Source organism: Platichthys flesus, chromosome 4, assembly GCF_949316205.1.
Source record: "Platichthys flesus chromosome 4, fPlaFle2.1, whole genome shotgun sequence".
Taxonomy (NCBI): domain Eukaryota; kingdom Metazoa; phylum Chordata; class Actinopteri; order Pleuronectiformes; family Pleuronectidae; genus Platichthys; species Platichthys flesus.
Window position 1 is genome coordinate 26,783,286 of NC_084948.1, and position 23,407 is coordinate 26,806,692.

The following is a 23,407-nucleotide window of genomic DNA, read 5'->3' on the forward strand; positions in this document are numbered from 1 at the left end:
AAAGTGAACTCAAGCATCAGCTGAGAATTCAGACCTGAAGACGTAAAGATGTGTCGACTGTCTTCAAAGTTTGATCCAGAAATGTGAAGAAAGTAGTCGAAGGTTGAATTTAAACTGATGTTAAATTTACTGATCAGTTAACAAGAGTCCAGAGAGAAATTCACCGGCTGAACGATCCTGGACTCCAGCGCCGCCATCTTGCCTCGATGACGTCATGTGATCTGTATCGGTCGGGGACTGAATCCGTGATGTTGATGTCTCGACCAATCGAGGGTCAGTCTCAGCTGTCAATAATCACATCTCTATGAAATAACTAATTCAAACCAAACACATTCCCCAAAATGAACAAAATTATCTGTAAGAAAATATTGTTTGTGGTGTATTTTGTCTTCTTATGTTTCATCTGCTGACATTTAAGGACTTTTTAAAGTTTAAGCGATTTATTATTCTATAAAGAGACCAAGAAACCAGGTTGTATAAGGGTCTGTGATTATTGGACATAAGGATAAAGATTATTTTTCATCTAAGAGTTGAATAAAAAGAAAGACAGCATCTCTCTCTCTCTCTCTCTCTCTCTGTGTTAAGATGCCCTCTTCGGCGTTGACCTTTAACCCTCCTCCTCTTCTTGTCTCTGCAGACGTCTCAGTTGGTTCCATGCCGACGCTCTCACATCTGCCACACGGCTCTCAGACGCCCACACGTGACAGACGATGAACCGCAGGTAACTGCCTGAACCTGCACCCCCGGGCCTGATCCTTTCCACGTGGACCAACTGGGACCAGGACCTGAAACTAACTGGGTTTCTTCTCATGTGGTGGAATGTTCCTCCTGACTCATTGAGAGTAAAGAGGTCAAAGGTCAAGGCCACTGTGACCTCATAACACAACCTGGATTTAAACGTTTAAACAAAGAACGTCTGTTCGAAATAAAAGTAAATTAAAAAGGAATAAAACGTCAATATGCGTATATTTCAAATTTCGTCATTTCACTTGTCTTTTTACTGTGAAAGTAATTCCAGGAAGTAGTTCTCTTCCCTTCTGTGTGCATTGACACCAGCTTTACTGTTACTGTAAACGTGCTGCAGTACCTCACTTTCACCGCACGGGCTCCAGACTCGTTTTATAACTTCCACCACATGTATCTCCCCCTGGCGGTTATACTTGGAACCGCGGCTAATCCAAATAGTAAAATAACGTCGATGCAAATAGAAGTGTGGTACAACTTCCGGTTGTTACTTTCAGAATACAGCGAGGCAACTGGAGGAAAACACAAGAAAAACATGAAAAGTCTGGAAATGTTCGGTTTTTAATAAACAATAAAAACACTAAATACACAATACAAACACTAAATACAAAATAAATACACAATATATCAGTTCCAGCGTCATCAAAGTAACAGCGCTTCTTCTCGGTCCGTCGATCATTTGTGTCCTCTTTCCGTTGTACTTCTTTCCGGTCCGACCCTTTTCTCCCTCCGCTGCCTCCTCTGTCAGCGGCTGCACGTGTGGATTTTATTCCGGTTTTCATCTCTCACTTTCCCCGTGAACACACTTGGGTCGCGATGGCGTCGTCTTTCGAGCAGATGCGGACGAACGTGGGGGAGCTGCTCCGGGGCATCGACCGGTACGCATGGTCCGGCACGACACCCGTGCTAGCGCTAGCTTAGCCTGTGTGCTAGCGCCTAAGCTAACGTTAGCTCGTTCAGCTCGAGTTCACCGCAGTTTGAGATCAAACCACGAGAATCAACCAATGAAAACTGGTGTTTAAGAGCCACGTGGTGTTCTAGTCAGACGATGAAGAATATTGAAGTTTCATGTTTTCATGACTGAAGCTAAAAACAGCTGCATCATCATCACCTGTGTTCTTAATGACGTGTTAAAGAGAAGAAGAGCAGGGTCCTCCTCACAGCTGTTCAACATCTGCACAGATGTGACCTGATGAGATCCTGTGTGGATCTTCAGGAGGGAAACTCCGGTGCAGAACAAACAGCAGAGAAGAGAATCGAACTAAACAGGAAGTCAACTGAGACTCGGGATATTATAAATCCTCCTCTGATGTTTTCAGGCAGGAATCAAACCTGTGTAATGAGAAGCACGACACCGGTCTCAGAACGAGACGATGAACTGAACAGTCAAACTCTCACAGGAGAGAACAGACCACGTTTCATTAATAAGCAGGAGATGATGTTATTGTAATGAAACGTCTCCTCCTCCTCCTCCTCCTCCTCCTGCAGGTACAACCCAGAGAACCTGGCGACGCTGGAGCGTTACGTGGAGACGCAGGCGAAGGAGAACGCCTACGACCTGGAGGCCAACCTGGCCGTCCTGAAGCTGTGAGTCCCCGAGACGCAGACCAACACTCCTTCAGTTACTGGTAGAAGACGCAGGGTTTACAGCTTCCTGTTAGACCTGCTAGATGTATCACAACTTCCTGTTTGCTGCAGGAGTCGTTAGAGTCTCTCCTCTGAGTTTATTTCTCTCGTTATTATTCACCAGAAGTCTTGAAGTAGGTAGCGCACCTTTGGCGTACTGCGCTCGTCCGCAGACATGTACGTTGTGCTGCCTCGTCCCGGGGTTCGAGTCCCCAGAAAATCTTTTGATGAGGCGGTGGTCTAGTGGTAGAAACTTGGACTATGGGCAGAAAAGGTCTCTGGTTCGTCTCCACGGAGATACAACAAAAAGACGAACCGGGATTGATCTGTCCAAAAATCCAAGAGGATTCTCCCTACCCTGTCTAGTGCCCCTGAGCAAGGCACCTTACTCCCCCAACATCTTCTCCCCAGGCGCCGTACATGGTCGCTCACTGCTCTGTGTGTCCTGCACCAGATGGGTCAAAAGCAGAGATTAAATTTCCCTACCTGCATGTCTGTGCAAGTGTTTGGGAATAATAAGTGCATCTTAATTTTTTTATTTTATTTAAGTGAAATGAGCGTTTCCATGATTCCTGAGTCAGTGATGAGGTTCACTCTAACATGCGTCTCTTCCTGTGCAGGTACCAGTTTAACCCCGCCTACTTCCAGGTGACGGTGACGTCCCAGATTCTCCTGAAGGCGCTGACCAACCTGCCGCACACCGACTTCACGCTGTGCAAGTGCATGATCGACCAGACACACGTATCCACTCGGTGCAGCGTCATTACTGTGTGTGGTTCCGGTCCGATTCCAGTTACGACTGAACTGGTGTGATAAGTTGCAGGATGTGGTTTGAGACAAGAGGAAGTGAACAGATGTACTTCAGGGCCTCTTGTGTGAGTGTGTGATGTCGAGCAGCTTGATTTTAAACTCCTGTCACCTCCTCACTCACACTTTACTGTCTCAGCACTGCAGCACCATGAGATTTAAGATCCCTCTGTGGTGTGGATCACAGAGAACAGGAGGGGTTAAATGATTCTCAGGTGGATTCTGTCATTTTGTTGAATTCCAGTGTTTCGGCCTCAATTACAAACTAATCTGTCAGGTCTGTTTGTGACCACAAGAGGTGAAATGGTGAGTTTCTGATGAAAGAATGTGTGTACTTTAGTGTCGGAGTGTGTGTAGATAGATTTGGGTTTGTGACGGGGGGGGGGGGCGTTTTGGAGTCTGTTTCCTTGACTACTGTGACGCAGCAAGAGGAACGTCCCATCAGACAGATCCTGTACCTGGGGAACCTGCTGGAGACGTGTCACTTCCAGAGCTTCTGGGTACGACGCACACAGACACACACATACATACACACACACACACACACAGGATCTCTCCTCCTCTTTGTTTGTGTTGTTGTTGAATCTCGTCGTCTTTGTCTCTGACAGACGAGTCTGGAGGAGAACAGCGAGCTCATCGACGGCATCACTGGATTTGAGAATTCAGTTCGTAAATGTGAGTTTCACCGTCGGTCACTTGATCCTCACGGTCGTTCCTCTGAAGCGTCAGGAACAGGAAGGAGCCGTGCATCACCTGGTGTTTAACTGATCTTCTTCTTCTTCTCCAGTCATCTGTCATGTAGTGGGCATCACCTACCAGACCATCGAGCACCGGTTACTGGCTGAGATGTTGGGAGATCCACTGGGTGAGAACTTTGACCAGAAGAACACAAACCTGTACAGCCACTTCATAAACTATACCAGACCATGAACCCCTGTGCTTCCTGTTCAGAGAAGATCAGTTTTTATTTTCTATAATGAAACTGAAACGCTTCCTGTCGCTGTGCGTCCAGACACGCAGGTGAAGGTGTGGATGAACAAACACGGCTGGACGGAGGACGAGGACGGTCAGATCTTCATCTTCAACCAGGAGGAGAGCGTCAAGCCCAAGAACATCGTGGAGAAGATCGACTTCGAGAGTGAGTGTCGCAGATCGAATCCAGTGGAGACGAGAGCGAAACAGAGAAGATGTTCCTGAAGTTTAGAATTAGTTTCTGTGACTTTACTTGTGAATTCAAAGATCAATAATTATCCTGTTTCTTTCCTCAGGTGTATCCAGCATCATGGCCACATCTCAGTGATGCAAACACACACACACACACACACACACACACACACTCACACTCTTCAGTCGAGGCAGATTCCAAGATTCATCCGCATCATTTGTTATCAAACTTTTCTCAATAAAAGTAATTTATCATTTCCAGCCTGATTCCGTGTTTGTGTTCATTTCGTCATCAGGATGTTCTTTAATTATTTTTCCTCTTCCAAGAAATGATTAAACTTCCTGGTGTGACTGTTAAATATCCACATCTGTTGCACAACTTTAATAAGTGACTCTTATTAAAGTGACTCAGTGGATTAAAACAGATTAAGGTGTGATAGTTGTTGTGTTTCCTTTGAAGACGCGTGATGTGTGATTTCCGGAGGATTTAAGTTTCAGTGTGAGGGAACAGCCTCAGTGACGTAAGGACATTTAACATTGATCCAATTTCCCTGTTTAACAATAAGAGCCGTCATCAGTTTATAAAAGATTAGAAACCGGTTCTAGGTCTGAGGCTTTCTGTGAAGGTGAATGTTCCACCTCCTCTTGTGACTGCTGGTAAATCTCAGATCCTCCAGTGAATCTTAGATCCAAACTGGTGAATCTCAGATCCCAGCAGGTGAATCTCAGATCCCAGCTGGTGAATCTCAGATCCCAGCAGGTGAATCTCAGATCCCAGCAGGTGAATCTCAGATCCAAACTGGTAAATCTCAGATCCCAGCAGGTGAATCTTAGATCCCAGCAGGTGAATCTCAGATCCCAGCAGGTGAATCTCAGATCCTCTGGTGAATCTCAGATCCCAGCAGGTGAATCTCAGATCCCAGCTGGTGAATCTCAGATCCCAGCAGGTGAATCTCAGATCCCAGCAGGTGAATCTTAGATCCCAGCTGGTGAATCTCAGATCCTCTGGTAAATCTCAGATCCCAGCAGGTGAATCTCAGATCCCAGCAGGTGAATCTCAGATCCCAGCTGGTGAATCTCAGATCCCAGCTGGTGAATCTCAGATCCCAGCAGGTGAATCTTAGATCCTCTGGTGAATCTTAGATCCCAGCTGGTGAATCTCAGATCCCAGCAGGTGAATCTCAGATCCCAGCTGGTGAATCTCAGATCCCAGCAGGTGAATCTCAGATCCCAGCAGGTGAATCTCAGATCCCAGCAGGTGAATCTCAGATCCAAACTGGTAAATCTCAGATCCCAGCAGGTGAATCTTAGATCCAAGCAGGTGAATCTCAGATCCCAGCAGGTGAATCTCAGATCCTCTGGTGAATCTCAGATCCCAGCAGGTGAATCTCAGATCCCAGCTGGTGAATCTCAGATCCCAGCAGGTGAATCTCAAATCCCAGCAGGTGAATCTTAGATCCCAGCTGGTGAATCTCAGATCCTCTGGTAAATCTCAGATCCCAGCTGGTGAATCTCAGATCCCAGCTGGTGAATCTCAGATCCCAGCTGGTGAATCTCAGATCCCAGCAGGTGAATCTCAGATCCCAGCTGGTGAATCTCAGATCCCAGCAGGTGAATCTCAGATCCCAGCTGGTGAATCTCAGTTCCCAGCAGGTGAATCTCAGATCCCAGCTGGTAAATCTCAGATCCCAGTAGGTGAATCTCAGATCCCAGCAGGTGAATCTCAGATCCCAGCTGGTGAATCTCAGATCCCAGTAGGTGAATCTCAGGTCCCAGTAGGTGAATCTCAGGTCCCAGCAGGTGAATCTCAGATCCCAGCTGGTAAATCTCAGATCCCAGCAGGTGAATCTCAGATCCCAGCTGGTGAATCTCAGATCCCAGCAGGTGAATCTCAGATCCCAGCAGGTGAATCTTAGATCCCAGCTGGTGAATCTCAGATCCTCTGGTAAATCTCAGATCCCAGCAGGTGAATCTCAGATCCCAGCAGGTGAATCTCAGATCCTCTGGTAAATCTCAGATCCCAGCTGGTGAATCTCAGATCCCAGCTGGTGAATCTCAGATCCCAGCTGGTGAATCTCAGATCCCAGCAGGTGAATCTCAGATCCCAGCAGGTGAATCTTAGATCCTCTGGTGAATCTTAGATCCCAGCTGGTGAATCTCAGATCCCAGCAGGTGAATCTCAGATCCCAGCTGGTGAATCTCAGATCCCAGCAGGTGAATCTCAGATCCCAGCAGGTGAATCTCAGATCCCAGCAGGTGAATCTCAGATCCAAACTGGTAAATCTCAGATCCCAGCAGGTGAATCTTAGATCCAAGCAGGTGAATCTCAGATCCCAGCAGGTGAATCTCAGATCCTCTGGTGAATCTCAGATCCCAGCAGGTGAATCTCAGATCCCAGCTGGTGAATCTCAGATCCCAGCAGGTGAATCTCAAATCCCAGCAGGTGAATCTTAGATCCCAGCTGGTGAATCTCAGATCCTCTGGTAAATCTCAGATCCCAGCTGGTGAATCTCAGATCCCAGCTGGTGAATCTCAGATCCCAGCTGGTGAATCTCAGATCCCAGCAGGTGAATCTCAGATCCCAGCTGGTGAATCTCAGATCCCAGCAGGTGAATCTCAGTTCCCAGCAGGTGAATCTCAGATCCCAGCTGGTAAATCTCAGATCCCAGTAGGTGAATCTCAGATCCCAGCAGGTGAATCTCAGATCCCAGCTGGTGAATCTCAGATCCCAGTAGGTGAATCTCAGGTCCCAGTAGGTGAATCTCAGGTCCCAGCAGGTGAATCTCAGATCCCAGCTGGTAAATCTCAGATCCCAGCAGGTGAATCTCAGATCCCAGCTGGTAAATCTCAGATCCCAGCAGGTGAATCTCAGATCCCAGCTGGTGAATCTCAGATCCCAGCAGGTGAATCTCAGATCCCAGCTGGTGAATCTCAGATCCCAGCAGGTGAATCTCAGATCCCAGCTGGTGAATCTCAGATCCCAGCAGGTGAATCTCAGATCCTCTGGTAAATCTCAGATCCCAGCTGGTGAATCTCAGATCCCAGCTGGTGAATCTCAGATCCCAGCAGGTGAATCTCAGATCACAGCTGGTGAATCTTAGATCCCAGCAGGTGAATCTCAGATCCCAGCAGGTGAATCTCAGATCCCAGCTGGTGACCTCCTCCTCTGCTGCTAAAGCCTGAAACTAGAAGAGTTGACCTCTTGACATCAGACAGGAAACGTCTTTAGGATGTTTTTAAATCTCAAGTCTTAAAACTGTTTCTATCGTAAAGCTTAGTGTTTTATTCCTCTCCATTTGTTCTTTTTTTTAAACACTGCTCTATAAAAAAAGTTTATTATTATATATTTATATAGAGAACACCGCACCTTGTTAAGATCGATTGGACAAATGGTGATTTATGAATATTAGCTGTATGAATTGATTTCCATTGATTGACGACTCTCGCCTGAATTCTCAAACAAGTCACGAGATAAAAACCTGGTGAATAAACAACAGTCACAGTTTCCCGGCTCTTAAAGGAGAAGTTGGACATTTAGTTAAATATGTTTATTTTCTTTCTGTCAGAGAATCAAATGATGAAAAGTGAAAAGACTCATAACTTATAAAATCACTTTAACATAATAAGTTAATTCTAACTTTCCTCACGTGTAACAACAACAGAACTTTACGAGTTAATGTCTGACAATTAATTACACCTTGTGGGCGTGTCCAATGAGCCGCTGCAGTTCTCTGTGCTCAGGGGGCGTGTCTTCAGGGTTTATTACCTGAGTTTATAAAAAGGAGGAAACTCACCTGAAGTGACTGAAGTACCTAAAGTACCTGGAGTACCTGAAGTATCTGAAGTACCTGGAGTACCTGGAGTATCCAAAGTACCTGAATTACCTATAGTACCTGAGGTATTTGAAATGTCTGAAGTACCTGAAGTACCTGCAGGATCCCTCCAGACCTCCACCATGATCAAGTCGGAGAGCGTGTCCTCGGACGGCTCCCCCCCTTCCTTCGAGGACGACGTGGACTCGGTGTGTTCCGACGAGCTGCTCGGGTCCCAGTCCCGCCGCTGGCTCACGGAGCTGCTGACCGGGCACATGCCTTCGGAGAGCGGGGACGCGAGCAACGTGGGTCGGGACGGGCTGTTCGTGGATTACCACTTCCCCCTGGGGGAGCTGGAGATGAACCCCGGGGTGAAGTGGAAGAGGCCGAAGGTAAAGAAACCAAAAGTATTATTTATTCAACATGAATATTTCCATGTTACTTTGTTTTCCTTCTGTTGATTTGACAGATGCTATTAAAAGTGCAGGTTATAAAACATTTAATACACTTTGAAAACATGCAGCGTCACTAGAGATGAGAGTCACCACCAGAACAGGCCGTAAATAAAATGATAACCCTCATTACACCCACATTATGTAATGTTAATTAATATAGTACTACACAGCAATACACTTTCCAACAAGTACTTTTGTCTTTTTAAACTTTTACTTGAGTACTCCCACCCTGTTGGATAGTTTATCATATGCTAATACATCATATTGTAGGAGATACCACATATTTTCATGTCAGATACACATCGTGGTAAAACCAGTACTTTATTATCTGTTCAAACATGTTAGTGCACAGAAACAGACACACACTGTGCATGTTGTCCTCCATGTAGGAGACATCATGTACAGAACCAGGACACTAGTACTTCAGTTATTGTCAGGTACTTAAAATGATGTCTCAACAGAAATAATTAATAATGAATCATGTTTTTAATTAAACCTGATTTCTGCTTGTGTTGCAAGTGTTGCAAGTTATTTGTGAATAATTAGAGAATTAGTAACAGTATAAACACAGCATTACTGCAACACAGTTAATTTCAAACATGGGGGGGGGACTAGTGCTAATACACACATTACTGAGTAACACGTCCACATTCACATTTTAACTCCTGAGATTAAAAACAAAACACACGTGTCAGCGACTGCACTCTTCTCACATTAGTGATAAAATATGTTATTTAATATTTGATGTCTTCGGTAGAGAATAAAAAAGATAAAGATGAAATAATGAAATTCTAAAAGAGGTGAAGAGAAGGTGCACCCGAGTTACCAGGTGACCTCTCCTGCAGCAGCCACAGGTTCGATTCCGACCCACTTCTCACCTGCACTGTTTTCTCCATAAAGAAACAAAGGCCCAACACAGAGAACTTTTCTGTTACGTCCTGATGAAACAAACAGGAACCATGTGCTCACTCACTCACAGATTCAACACACATGCATTTATTCCAGTTTTATGAACCAGCGGGTGCTTTTAATCATAGTGTTCTTTGTGTTTTACAGCCTAATGGCCCGGTGGTAAATCAGATTTACTGTCAGTGACTCACTCGTCTCCTCAGTGAGTCAGACGAGACGTAAAGGCCTCACTTGTCTCACGTGAACCACCTTTGTGTCTTATTCTCAACAACTGCACACAGGCGTGTTTCAATTAAATCACCTGTTGATACAAAGAGAACACACAAAGGCCTTCAGGGCACCAGGAGGAGAAGAAAGAGAGGAACTACACTCATCCTCCTCATCCTCCTCTTCCTCCTCATCCTCTCCTCTCCTCTCCTCTCCTCTCCTCTCCTCTCCGCTCCTCTCCTCTCCTCTCCTCTCCTCTCCTCTCCTCTCCTCTCCTCTCCTCTCCTCTCCTCTCCTCTCCTCTCCTCTTCTCGTAGCGTCTGTTAAGTAAATATGTGTCAAATCTTCTTCTATATAATAGAAGCAGCTTCTCACTCCCGCCTGAATCTTAAGTAGCTGCTGTGCGATGAAGGTCATTACACACCTTTAAGTGTGTTGCAGAGTGTATTTGCTATTTCTGGTGTAATTTCATGTACAAAACAACAAGGGCACAGGTTGACTCAAAGCACACACCTCAAAGCTGATTGGTCACTTTATCCCCATATTGAGATCAGAGCTTTTCTGCAGACCTGTTCTCACATCGATCACAGAGTCAGGGAACCTCAGGAAGTAGAGCAGCAGACTCTTAATCTGAAGGTCCAGTGTCGAAGTCCCTGTATTCTGTATATAATGCATCAAAGAACATCAAGGAACCATTTCAGTGTGAATTTATAGATGATGCAACAGGATGTATAACATCAACTCCTCCTTTACTTTATGAGTTGGTCTTTGCAGCCAAGAATCAGATTTTCGGGTTAATGCAAAACATGTCCCCCAGAAACCTTTAAAGAAGAAGTGATGCAGGTTGAACTGGATGAAAACCACACGTCTGTGCACGGTGTGAGTTATTTGAAGTTCTTTTCTTAAACCTGGATCTTGAAGGTCAGAGGAGAAACCAGGCGGCAGCAGGACAGCTTCAGTTAGTGGAGAATGAGTCTGAGGAGATGAACGCAGAGAACAAACCACCTCAGGTGTTTTTTATTGAAACGTGTGAAAACTGAGCCGCTCGTTCACCTGCCTGTTCCTCTCAGGACACACTTCAATCCTGTTTGACTGGTGCAGGCCAACACACACACACACACACACCCACGCTGTAACACACAATGATGTACACAGCACATCTTATAAGGATTACTGGGCTCTTATGAAACCTTATCACAACTCTTATTGTGATGTGTTCTCCTTCTGTTGGGTGTGACCGTTTGCCTGCTCGCTGTGTTTGTTCTCACTTGTCATCTGCACGTAATAATTCATCCTGAGTTTCAGTCTCACAATCTGAAAACATCATGTGAGGTCATGTATTCCTGAGGGATCTGAATTCAGGTCAGATTCCTGCAGCTCCTCTGTTTGAAGGTCTATGAATCTGAGTTGAGGTTTTATAATGACCTTGCATATTAAAACATCAGAAGAAAAGTTAAAGTTTTTTTTCTAAACCAATCACCCTCGCTGCTGATTCCAGGAGCAGTGTCCGTCACCTCAGTTCATCGTGAAAGGAGCCACACGCCTGGACATCCGCCAGGGGAAACTCAGTAAGTACACAACCACTGCAGTGCTACACAAAACAGCGTGTTATCACATGATGAGTCAGGTAAACACGGAAAACAGCTGAGTGGCTCTGTGAGGTGACAAATTATGAGATAATGTTCATGCTTTGACCTCTTCAGACGACTGTTGGCTTCTTTCTGCCATCGCCTCCCTGGCTGTGAACCCGTCCCTACTGGTCAAGGTGGTACCTCTAGAGCAGAGTTTCCAGAACGGATACAACGGAAGCTTCACCTTCAGGGTAAAAACAGTAAACACAGTCCCAGGGAAAAGGCTGCACGGGCTACCGCTGCAACACGGACGTCCTGAACTCTGAATCAGGTCCTTGTTGTGATGAACACTCGTCTCCCTCTGTAGTTCTGGCAGTACGGTCAGTGGGAGGAGGTGAGAATAGACGACTTGCTGCCGACTCTGGACAACAACCTGATCTACCTCAGCTCCCCCGACAGAGACGAGTTCTGGAGCTCCCTGCTGGAGAAGGCCTATGCCAAGTGAGTGTGTGTGTGTGTGTGTGTGTGCATTAATTCATGTGTATGTTCAAGTTGTCTTAACATACAAACGTTTGTTGAATTATCTCTTTTGAAATTTACAAAAATGTCTGAAAACTTTCAAATTTAAAGAGAGTGAAAATGGTTGAAGTGGCGGATGGCATAATAACAATAAGTGTGTGTAAAATAATAAGATGAATGAAATAATGCTCCACGAATCAAGACACTTTTTCTTATTTCTTATTGGGCAGAAGATCAATATTGTTTTTTTTTTAAACCTTTTACATTAACGTCAAGTTAAAGCATAAAATTCTATATAAGAAAAATCTAAATTCGACTCGAGCATTTATTGCTGAAACCGTTGATGCTTCTCCAGCTACGTACCCAGAATACACTTCATCATTTGGACTTTACTGTGAAGAACATGAAATGTAAATTGAGCCTTGTCCATTCAGCTCAACACTTTGCACTGAAGACCCTCCTGCAGATTACAGTCTTTATCTGAGCCCTGTTCCTCTCTGTGCTCCCTCAGGCTGAAAGGTGGCTACAGAGCTCTGGACATGGGCTTGCCTCACGAGGCCATGGTGGACATGACGGGCGGCGTGTCGGAGGTGTTGAACATCTCTTTGCTGCCCAGCAACCTGCCGGCCATCCTAGAAAACCTCCTGTCTAAAGGAGCGCTCATCAACTGTGCCAACTGTCAGGTACAGTGAGAAAGAGTCGTTTTATGTCCCTGGAGACAAACCCTGATTCAGAGAGTCAGTGGAAGATGATGAGTCATGCTCCTCTGGGTTTTCCTTCTGTCCTGACTGTGGGTGGATGTTTGTTTTGTTCATCCAGGGTCCTCTGGAAAAAAGAAATGAACTGGGGATCATGTACAGACATGCCTACTCTGTGACGGCAGTAGAAAAGGTAAATGCCCCTGAACGAGGTGAACTCCTGTCGGCTCAGATTCTAATTGAATCGATCTCACAGAATCACAACTAAATATTTCTGTTGAGATCTTAAGATGAGTCCTGGCGGCAGCTTTGATCGACAGCCTGATCTCCACCTTCTGAGTCTGACGCACAGACGTCCAGATGCATAAACAGATGAACAGATAAAGTTCCCCTGCAGGACTTGTGCACCTCCCTCTTCTCCGCACTGCCCTCACGTGTCAGCTTCTCTCTGTCTCTGCCAGGTGAAGACGGCCTATGGCATCGTGGACCTGGTGCGAATCCTCAACCCCTGGGGCAACACAGAGTGGGTGGGTCCCTGGAGCGACGTGCAAGGGTTGGTACTAGTCCATCTCAAACTACCTGAAATAGTGTGTCTGCGCCTCAGTCTCATACACTGTATTTATTATTTCTATTAATCTTATATTTGTATATTTACATGGTTTTCTACATTGCATGTTTCCTTAGTAGTACTTTTACTGATATCTTTTTGGGATTGTCCTCTTTCCCTGTTGTGGGTGGTTTCCAAAATCAAAATCAAATTTGAGAACAAGAACTTTGCAGGAAATGCAAAAACATTGTTTACACAGTGGTAATATTCCTACGTCTGATTTGAAGGAAGTAGCAGTTGCATTCAAATTTAATTCATGCTTCTTCTCTGATGTGGTTCCTCCACTTGTCTGTGTTTAAAGATAATATTTAATCCTCTTATCATGAAGATGTGGGACAGGTATCAGCTGACTGTTCACTACCGGTGGTTTTGTGTTCCAGTGCGGAGTGGAGCACAGTGGATCCCGAGGAGCAGAAACGACTGCAGAGAGTCCAACGGGAGGACGGAGAGTTCTGGTGAGTCCGTGGCGTCTCTCTGGGACACACACTGTGAGCTGCTCTGACCTTCACACTCATGCACTCAGGGTTCTGATCTCATCACGTGTCAGAGGAAGGTTAAAGAAAGTGTATTGTGATACAAATCTACGTAAACACAGCTGCTGCCAAAACTGACTCTGTTGACTGACAGGTTCAAAGTCATTAAACTAGTCATGTGTGCATGATCTCCTCTCTCTCAGGATGTCGGTGGCGGACTTCGGAAAGCAGTTTGAGACGATGGAGGTGTGTCACCTGGCCGGCACCCCGGACTCCGGCGTGCAGCCCTGGCGCTGCATCATGCTTCATGGGAACTGGGTGCCGAGCGTCTCAGCAGGAGGATCTCCCCAAGGAGGTAGAAATGACTCATAGTCACTGACGAGTCATTTGGCCTGTGGTGGAGGAAGTACTCTAACATTTCACTTAAAGGGGAATTCCAGTATTTTTCAACCTGTGTTTATAATTGTTCATGTGTAAATGTTTGACATTCACAAAAACACGTCGGTCCAGTAGCTCGTCTCTGCAGCCGAGACACGACAGCTGTGGCTCCAGTGATCTCTAATGGGGCAACTACGACAATCCATGAAATGTCCACTAAAAGTAATTTGTTGATATGCTCGTTCTTTTACAACCATTGCACATGTCTCAGTGTGTGTGTGTGTGTGTGTTTGTGTGTCTGTGTGTGTGTGTGTGTGTGTGTGTGTCTGCAGGTTGGTTCTGGCAGAACCCTCAGTTCCAGTTCCTCCTGCCGGAGGGGGACAGCAGCGACTCTAAGAACAGCTGCTCCTTCATTTTGTCTCTGATGCAGAAGCACCACAGACGCAGAGGCACTGACCTGGCCCTCGCCCTACATGTATTCCCGGTACACGCTCACGACTGCTCTTAACTCATCTGTGTGTTTTAACGCTGCCCCAGTTGGAGCCTATAGTCATTGAACGTGAGGGTGAGTTGTTGCCTGTCTGCACATGTTAGCCCTGAGGATTAAGGGCGTGCCCACGCATTGCATGCTGGGATAGGTTCTATTATCTCTGGAGCTTCTTTGTTTGTTTTCAGCATTACACAAAAACTACAGGATTCTTTTTCACTTTCTTTAACGATGCAGCATTGGACATTTTTTGTATGAAGTGTATGAAACTACTTAAGCTCGTGTGAATCTCTAATTTTATGATTTCACAAAATGTACGATTAAAGCAACACAACTGAAAACAAGATTGTTGAAAAGGAAGTACGGTACGTAGTACTTTACGATGGAGAACTACGGAGCCATGTGTAATGAATCTGTTCCATCTCACCAGGTCCATCCCACGAAAACATACTTGTCTCCTGAAGAACTGAAGGCCGTCCACCCCGTCTTCTGCAGCACCCATTACTCCTCACGTCGGGAGGTGGTTCTCCGTGGTTCCCTTCCACCCGGTTCCTACATCATCATCCCCTCCACCTTCGAGCCCAACCAGCAGGGGGCGTTCCTCCTCCGGGTGCTGACGGAGCAGAGCAACACGGCCGCGTGAGTCTCTGTTTTTTGTAGTTTTCGAGACATGTGAGAATGTAAAACATCATTAAATTAAAACTCAGATTCTCGTCCATCCCATTATGACGGAGCGTCTGGAGGTTTATGATCATAATTATGATGATTCTCTGATTATCTCTTTTCAGTCCAGCTAACAAACCGCCACAAGACGTCAATTTACAAAATGAGGTAAGAGACGTGTTGGATTGGTTAAATCATTCACAGAGGATATAAACTCAGAGCCTGGAGTAACTGCAGCTTCTCTCAAATGAACAGTTACCTGAAGTCTTGACTGTCATATCACATGACCTCAGGGTCGTAACATTCCTCATTAACTGAGAGAGAGAGAGAGAGAGAGAGAGAGAGAGAGAGAGAGAGAGAGAGAGAGAGAGAGAGAGAGAGAGAGAGAGAGAGAGAGAGAGAGAGAGAGAGAGAGAGAGAAGAACACAGGCAGTGACATGTAGTAAAGTAAATACCTTGGACTCTCTTATAATAAGGAAGTAAAACACCAGTAGGAGGATTATCAGAAACCGTGACAGGGAACAAACGTTGTGACACTGATGATGAAGCCTCAACATGTCTCATTATGGTTTGTGTTGTGTCTTTTTTTGTGGTTTCCTTTTTTTATTTGCGTATGAAACATCACCTCACAGAGCCTGGATAGCTCAGTCGGTAGAGCATCAGACTTTTAATCTGAGGGTCCAGGGTTCAAGTCCCTGTTCAGGCGATAGAAGTTTTAAAACATGTATTTAATGATGTGGGTCAGTACTGACTATGAAGCCAAGTCCACTTATACATGATACCTTTAAGTGATCTGGCTCAACTTAACCCATCAGTCAGGATTAGTGTGAGTATGTGTTTCCTCACATGAACCAGTTTGACAGGCAGGACCTTCTCTAGACACTTTCACAATAACAACAACTCTTCAACCGACTGAGACGCCTTGTTTGAATTATTTCATTTGAAGTGATGATGTTTAACAAAGTGAATATTACATTTCACAGTACTGTGCAAACAGTTTCCTGTCTTCATTTGATTTGCTGCCTCAGCCTCAAACAGGCAGATCAGTCTACTGTCTGTGTGAATGTGAGGGTGAATGGTTGCCTGTCTGCACATATCAGCCCTGGGATACACTGCTGAGTGGATTAAAGGCGTGCCCACTTCCCACCCATTGCATGCTGGGATAGGTGCCAGCGTGCACTGAGATAAGTGGGCGGATAAACTGCAAACTGAATTAAAAACGCTTGTTGCCATAAATCAGCTCCAACAACTTAATTAACTGATGTCATTGGAATATTTAAAAGCCCACAAAGCTCCAGTGGTTGAACCCCGACAGTCGACATGTGTTTGTAAAAATAAATGATTCTGTGTTTTCTGTCTGCAGCCGTCACATCCTCACCAGACTGCGCTCCCTTCGCCAGAATCCATCAAACGCCTGTTTATGAAACACTGCAGCAAGGTGAGATTTACTTGCACCTCAGAGATGTTAATATATTTAGATATATGTAATATGCATATAGAGAGATATATGAAGAGGAGTGATGGTGTGAGTCTTGTTTGGTGAATGTTTCATGTCTTGTGTTCATCAGAAGGGGATTTGCAAACCGCTGCATCTGCACAGCCTCCTGACTGAGGCCATACAGGGAGGAGGTCAGTGACGTCTCTGTGGATTCAACATCAGTTTGCGTGTCTTTGTTTTCACTGCTTGTGATGAATTTGTGTAGTTAGTGTGTCCCCGCCCAAGTCACCTGGGCTACGACATGTACGACTTCAGCAAAGAGCAAACAACAGGTTAGGAGCCTCCAGGCATTTGTGGAGTTTCAGATCAGAGCTGCAGGACAACGCTCCTGTCAACAATGTCAGTCGCAAGCTCGCAAATGTGTGAGTTGTGTAGGTTGTTGGCTCAAGTTTCATCATGTCAGGAACAGTCGTCAGATCAGAATTTAGAATGTTTGTAACCTGGAAACCCGACTGATGCACTGAGAGAACAGTGATCCAAAACCTTGTTTTTTTATTAGTTTTCCATCTTTTAAACAAAGCAACAACTTTTCAAACCCTTTATTCAAATCTGAAATATGACCTGATATTTATACCATAGCCTCCTGGAGGTATGTTCTTTTCTACTAGACAAAGTTCGATTTATGTCCTCGGTATCCAGACCCACTTTTACTGAAATGAACATTAAAATATTATCATCACCATAAGAATATATAACATAGGATGGACATTTCAGTTGTCATTACACATCATGATTTAAAGTCCTGCATTAATAATAATTCTCTCTCCTGATTTGTCTTCAGTGTTGGCCGGCAGTGAGAAGAATCTGGCTCTGGAGCACTGCAAGAGTCTGGTGGTCCTCACCGATGTATCCTTGTTTCTTATGTCTTAACAAACTCACACACTTCCACAGATAAAAATTACTTTTCTAGACTCAGTGGACCAGAAAAAATTAATTAATTTAAATTGTAAACATGACCATATAATCTGTTATTATCTCTGAGGATTCTCAGCTCTCTGTTTTTGAAAATTCAGAAGTTGAGAGGTTGTACATGTGCAGGGAACTGGACTAACTTGTGTCTCTTTCAGGTATTTAACCTGTGTACCTGTGCTGAGAGTCGTTATGCTAAACAGTTGTAGGTTGTTGTGTTTCTCAAGCTGTGAGTGTCTGTTGATACTTGTAAGTTATAGACTCATCTTGTTTATGGCATCTCTGGATTCCTGGAACAAACCCCCCCCCCCCCCCCCCCCCATAATGTATTAGTTTAGGAACCTCCTCTTCTCAGTGAGGACTCAGTTCACAGTCCTAATGCTGCCATCTTAAAATGAGTCTGTTTATTGATAGAACTCAGAGCCGACTCTGTTGAAGACTGTTCTGGTTTGTGTCTGGTTCTTTTTCTTGACCTCAGTATTTAATCCAGACTCAGGGCACCGCTCGGCTGAACTGGCGTGAGTTCCTGGGTCTGTGGGACATGATCAAGAGGTGGACGGTAAGGTCATCAACACACAGTAACTGGGACATCAAGCAAATCAATCTCAACCTTAACAATAACCTCAACCTAATTGAAACCCTAAGGGAGTGAGGGCGAGTTTCACGTCCTCAGGCCATAGACACATGGAGGGTGAAACAGAGGGTTGTTTAGAAGTAGAGGACTTGTCTCCTCAAGAACCCCCTGAAGTGGGCACCAGTAAGGCGGAGGACCAGTAAGGTGGAGGACCATAACCATCTCTTATAACCGGGGCGGTGCGAGTGCAAGAGAGGGAGGAGGAAGTGGTGATGTGACCTTAGTTCAAAGACTAATGTTCAAATAGTTGTAAAGCTATTAATTACCATGAATTTGTGTCTCTTACATAAAATGTCATATTCACCACGTGTGTTGAAGTTACTTTATAATATAACTTTATTTGTCTAGCTCTTATCTAAACAAGTGCTTAACAACATACACGGTAAGGAGGTGTTGGTTGGTTTTCACATCAGCCAATAGAATAATTCAAATGCATTAGCCAGGTTCAACCAGTAGAGGGCAGTCACTATGCTTGTTTGTATTGAACACTGATTAATAACTTTATTTATCTGTTCTCAGTGGGAAAAAGTGCTAATGAGGTGTTTTACAGGTTTCCCTCGTTGAATTGAACTTCATGATGTCAGTGCAGTGGTTCACGCTCGGTGTTTCTTCCTCCTCAGGACATCTTCCTGGTGTTTGACAAGAACCAAACGAAGCGTCTGGAGTATCAGGAGGTTGCTCCGGCTCTGAAGGCTGCAGGTACCTTCATTCCTCAAGGGTTCTCTCAAACTGCTGTGTTCACAGGTTTCATGTGTTAAAACACGTTTGATAGATTCAGGCTCTACATCTGTCGTGTGACCAATAGGGGGAGTCGAACCACCTCTCTTCTGTTCCTTTGCCTTTAGCAACAACTAGAGAGTCGCAAATAATACTGAGGTGTTTTCTATCAGATAAAGAATCAGCATCCGACCTGATTTACTTCATGTTTACACACATTACAATCATTTTAATATCCTACACTAACTTTTTAAAGTGTCAGAGAAAATTAACTGAATTAATTCATATGAAGTAAAGTTCTATTAAAGTAGGTTATTAAACAATGCTACAGTTTAGATTAAATCCAACACAGGATCCAGAGAGTGGCTAACAATGTGTACAGTGACATGAGAGAGAGAGAGAGAGAGAGAGAGAGAGAGAGAGAGAGAGAGAGAGAGAGAGAGAGAGAGAGAGAGCACACAGGCAGTGACATGTAGTAAAGTAAATACCTTGGACTCATTTCTAATAAGGAAGTAAAATTATCAGAAACTGTGACAGGGAATAAACATTGTGACGCTGATGATGAAGCCTCAACTTGTCACATTATGATTTGTGTTGTGTCTTTTTTTGTTGTTTCCTTTTTGAATTGCGGATGAAACTTCACCTCTCAGAGCCTGGATAGCGCATCAGACTTTTAATCTGAGGGTCCAGGGTTCAAGTCCCTGTTCAGGCGATAGAAGTTTTAAAACACGTATTATATGAAGTGGGTCAGTACTGTTACTCGACTATAAAGCCAAGTCAACTTATACATGATATCTTTAAGTTGTCTGGCTCAATCAGTCAGGATTAGTGTGAGCATGAATTTCCTGACATGAACCAGTCTGACAAATGAGGCCATAGATATAAATATAAAGGCTAGATATCTCCTCTGCATTCCCGGCCAATGGAGTCTAACGTCCGCATATGCCGGTCTTCTTGACACAGGCGGCTCGCTCACCCATAGAATCATTTGGTTGGTAGTGGTACATGTACTTTTTAAATGAAATTAAATAAAATAATTCTTGATGTATAATTGTGAAGGGAAATGTACCTATTTTACAGCATTATAATTTTTTGGGGAAAAATAACATAATTATTCATAGGTATGCAGTGTCATAACTACATCTCTGACGTTTAGAACAAAACAAACCGTTTAAAAATCGGTTGAAAATTGAGCAAGTTATGGTTATTTAAAAAGTACGTACCATTACATCACAATGTTATGTTGAGCGAGCTGACTGTGGCAAGATGGCCGCCATGTGCAGATGGTCGACTCCCTTGGCTGAGACATCTAGCCTTTATATATATATATCTATGGCTGAGGCCCAGTGCAGCAGGACCTTCTCTGGAGGCACAGACACCTTCACAATAACAACAACTCTTCAACCGACTGAGACGCCTTGTTTGAATTATTTCATTTGAAGTGATGATGTTTAACAAAGTGAATATTACATTATTTATTTCACAGTGCAGCCTGACTTTCTTCATTTGATTTGCTGCCTCAGCCACACTGATGAAGCTTCAACATATCACATTATAATTTGTGTATTGTTTTTTTTTGCGTATGAAATATCAGCTTTCAGAGCCTGGATAGCTCAGTCGGTAGAGCATCAGACTTTTAATCTGAGGGTCCAGGGTTCAAGTCCCTGTTCAGGCGGTAGTCGTTTTGAAATAGGAAGTTCTTACTTCTGCTGTGATCACACAGTCGTATGTTGGAGCTTCTCTTTGAATGAAAGAGGAAATCTTGTGTGTTTGTGCTGCAGGAATCACGGTGGACGACCTGGTGATGCAGCTGGTTGGTCTGAGATACACCGAGCCAGACATGACCATCAGTTACCCCGGCTTCTTGTACCTGGTGATGAAACTGGAGAGCATGATACGTAAGGGAGGAGAGGCAGGAACACACACAGCTCGTTGTATCAGGAGAAGCTGTACAAACTATAACATGTTCAGATCATCCATAATTATCACATGTTTGAATTTAAAAAAACAATGCAAAATAAGAAGAGGAAGTGAAGAGCGGCAGAGGCTCAGGGGGGGGGGAGGGGGAGGTGACAGAGGAGGCGTGGGAAACAGGGAGGAGAAAACTGCAGAGACAACGCTTGATGCAGAAGAAGAAGATGGAAACAGGAACATTTCCACAGAAGCTTTCAGGTGAACTGTTGTTTTCTCCTCGTTCACAGAGAAATTCCAAGCGTACGACGTGGCCGGAATGGGAACGATAGCAATCAGCTACAGACGGGTATGAACACAGATACATCTCCACCCCCCAGACTCCTTCTACACCTCTTTTATTAAAACAGAACTGAAAATAAACCACTACATGTTCTCTCTCTGGTTCCAGTGGCTCCACCTGACCATGTACAACTGACCTGCTCCACGCAGTCACACTCACCAGGATTCACTCAGCTCTTTGTTGGTTTTCTTTTCACTGCTCGATCTCAATGTGTTATTTCTGTTGTATTTGTGTATATGAACGATGTCAAGTGTGGTTCAGTGACAGAAACATGAGGCAGACAAGGACATACTGTGCCTTTAGTTCCCCCTCGTGTACGGAGTCATCGTATAGTCACGGAAACATCCGGGGTCAAAGGTCAAACACGGACGTGCTGCTGTGATGTCAGTGAAGTGTATGATTCACTGTGTCGGTGACTTTTGAGCAGACGTAGCCTCAGTGATCTCAGGAACGAAACTTTAAGATGTTCACATCATTTCAGAGCCTGAATTTACTACATTTGACTCCAAATAACAACAAACTTCCAAAATAATTAATGATATTAATTAAACGCTGCTCAACATGAGAACTGACTCCTATCCATGGTGTCAATCTATGTGGCTTCAAACTGCCAGTTTCATAACCAGTAGTTCATCATGTATTTAACTGATCATTTCCTAGCAGAAAGTTAACACATCTTCCACCGCACAATAAAGACACATATCTATCGATTTTACCTTGAATAAAAAAAATGATATAGTGGAACAGTTTCATTATTATATGATAATTAACAAGATCTGGGACGGGTAAATTCAATGATATAAAGAAAGAACTGATGTTCGACATTTGGAAGAAAGGTTTAAATTATCTTAATAAATAATGCAGTTTAAAATTGTATATGGATTAAAGTTGCATAAACGTTATCCAGATGTATCACCAAGCTGTGATACCAAGGAGAAGCAGTGTCTCAACATTACAGGACTTCTGGGTCAGAATACTTTTTTCCCGAAGGTGTTTAAAACTAGAATAGAAATAGATCCACACTGATACCTGGTGTCTTTGAGAACTGGAAATGTTTAGTGAGTGAACAGCAGCATCTTCTGTCCTGTGGCCGACTTTGAGCAAAGAAGATTATTCTCCTACGCTGAGAGATTAAAGAACTTTCCCTCCTCTTTGAAAAGATCACGCATGTCCTCAGTGAGAGAGGTTTTGGACGGACTTGGACATGTGATCTCTTTCTTAGAAGGAATGGACGAAAAGATGCATTAATCTTGGATTCTAGGTGAAGTTAATTTTCTAGGTTATTTGTGGGAAATGTGAGGTTTTGGTCCTTTTTTTCATTTTACAAGTCTGGTGAGTTTTTCATCTGATTTCCTTTATGATAATGTTCTTTTGAATTTAAGCTAAATGTAATTTAAACAAATGTATGCTTCACAATAAACCAATCGTCAGTCTCAGCCTGTTTTTATATCATCAAAATCCAATTCAAACCAAAACATCCATCATGTGTTTCATGTTGATTTATTACTGTGAAAGCCTTAAAGCTGAAGTGGAAAACAACCAGTGACAGTCCCTATGGTTAATTTAAACTCAGTGCCTTGCTCAAAGACACTTCAGAATGCAGACAAGGTGAGCTGAGAGTGGAACCTGACAAGAAAACAGGGATTTTATTGATCTTTAACTCCGGTGTTACAGTCTATTGTCGGTGTAATAAATGAGCAAACTAGCAGCTCGACAAAGTAAAATAACTTTGGGTATAACTGACCTATGCATTAAATCCCCAAAAGCTGATTGGCTGTCAGAATAACAGAAACAATGATAACAATTCAGAAATAAAAAGATAAAGTCAGTGCTTGTTCTTTAATGTTAAAACTCACTTGATTAAAATGAACCACCTGTACATCTGTGAAGGTCAATGGAGTCATGAGCCCTGAGAGACTTGAACTCATTTACATCAAGAGTTCAAGTCTGTGTTAAAAACCAAATGAGTTCCTGTGGTTTAACATTTTAAATCTATACAGATGATTGATGAAGAAGTTGACTCTTATGTCCCTGTGAAGTCCCCCCCCCCCTCCCCCGACCACAGTGGATATTTTCAGAGATTATCCTCTGCTCTTTACTAAAGTCTGGTATGTGTAAATATCCGTCTTCCAGCCTCGTTCTTTACACTGAGAACAATCTGAGATACACATACCAGAGGTTGTGTGTGTATGTGTGCGTGTGTGTGTGTGTGTGGGGGGGGGGGGGGGGTATATCCTGTGAGGACCAGTTTGAGGTTTAAACATTGGAGTGAGGA

The 23,407-nt window shown here is 44.0% G+C and overlaps 2 protein-coding genes and 2 non-coding genes across 5 annotated transcripts; all 4 read left to right on the forward strand.

Moving 5' to 3' along the window:
* Positions 1 to 1,433: 1,433 nt before the first annotated feature.
* On the forward strand, positions 1,434 to 4,608 carry eif3k (eukaryotic translation initiation factor 3, subunit K). 2 transcript variants are annotated; one of them, XM_062385668.1, is made up of 8 exons: positions 1,434 to 1,622; positions 2,233 to 2,331; positions 2,991 to 3,111; positions 3,603 to 3,677; positions 3,786 to 3,852; positions 3,965 to 4,042; positions 4,190 to 4,315; positions 4,446 to 4,608. In XM_062385668.1, exons 1-8 carry the CDS (start codon positions 1,561 to 1,563, stop codon positions 4,475 to 4,477), a joined length of 660 nt encoding a protein of 219 aa, XP_062241652.1. In that variant the 5' UTR covers positions 1,434 to 1,560; the 3' UTR covers positions 4,478 to 4,608. The 2 variants fall into 2 exon arrangements, with proteins under 2 accessions (XP_062241652.1, XP_062241651.1); XM_062385667.1 differs by having other exon boundaries at positions 1,435 to 1,622; positions 3,600 to 3,677.
* Positions 4,609 to 8,136: 3,528 nt separating this feature from the next.
* On the forward strand, positions 8,137 to 22,568 carry zgc:85932 (uncharacterized protein LOC405875 homolog). The gene is made up of 20 exons (XM_062385117.1): positions 8,137 to 8,545; positions 11,223 to 11,292; positions 11,428 to 11,546; positions 11,663 to 11,796; positions 12,326 to 12,497; positions 12,634 to 12,705; positions 12,974 to 13,065; positions 13,500 to 13,574; positions 13,796 to 13,947; positions 14,303 to 14,454; positions 14,888 to 15,096; positions 15,246 to 15,288; positions 16,484 to 16,558; positions 16,689 to 16,749; positions 17,400 to 17,464; positions 18,018 to 18,086; positions 18,782 to 18,860; positions 20,660 to 20,776; positions 21,080 to 21,138; positions 21,241 to 22,568. Exons 1-20 carry the CDS (start codon positions 8,249 to 8,251, stop codon positions 21,265 to 21,267), a joined length of 2,139 nt encoding a protein of 712 aa, XP_062241101.1. The 5' UTR covers positions 8,137 to 8,248; the 3' UTR covers positions 21,268 to 22,568.
* Positions 15,754 to 15,826, forward strand: trnak-uuu (transfer RNA lysine (anticodon UUU)). The gene has a single exon. It is a non-coding gene; the product is annotated as a tRNA-Lys (tRNA).
* Positions 20,481 to 20,553, forward strand: trnak-uuu (transfer RNA lysine (anticodon UUU)). Its single transcript has one exon. It is a non-coding gene; the product is annotated as a tRNA-Lys (tRNA).
* Positions 22,569 to 23,407: the final 839 nt, after the last annotated feature.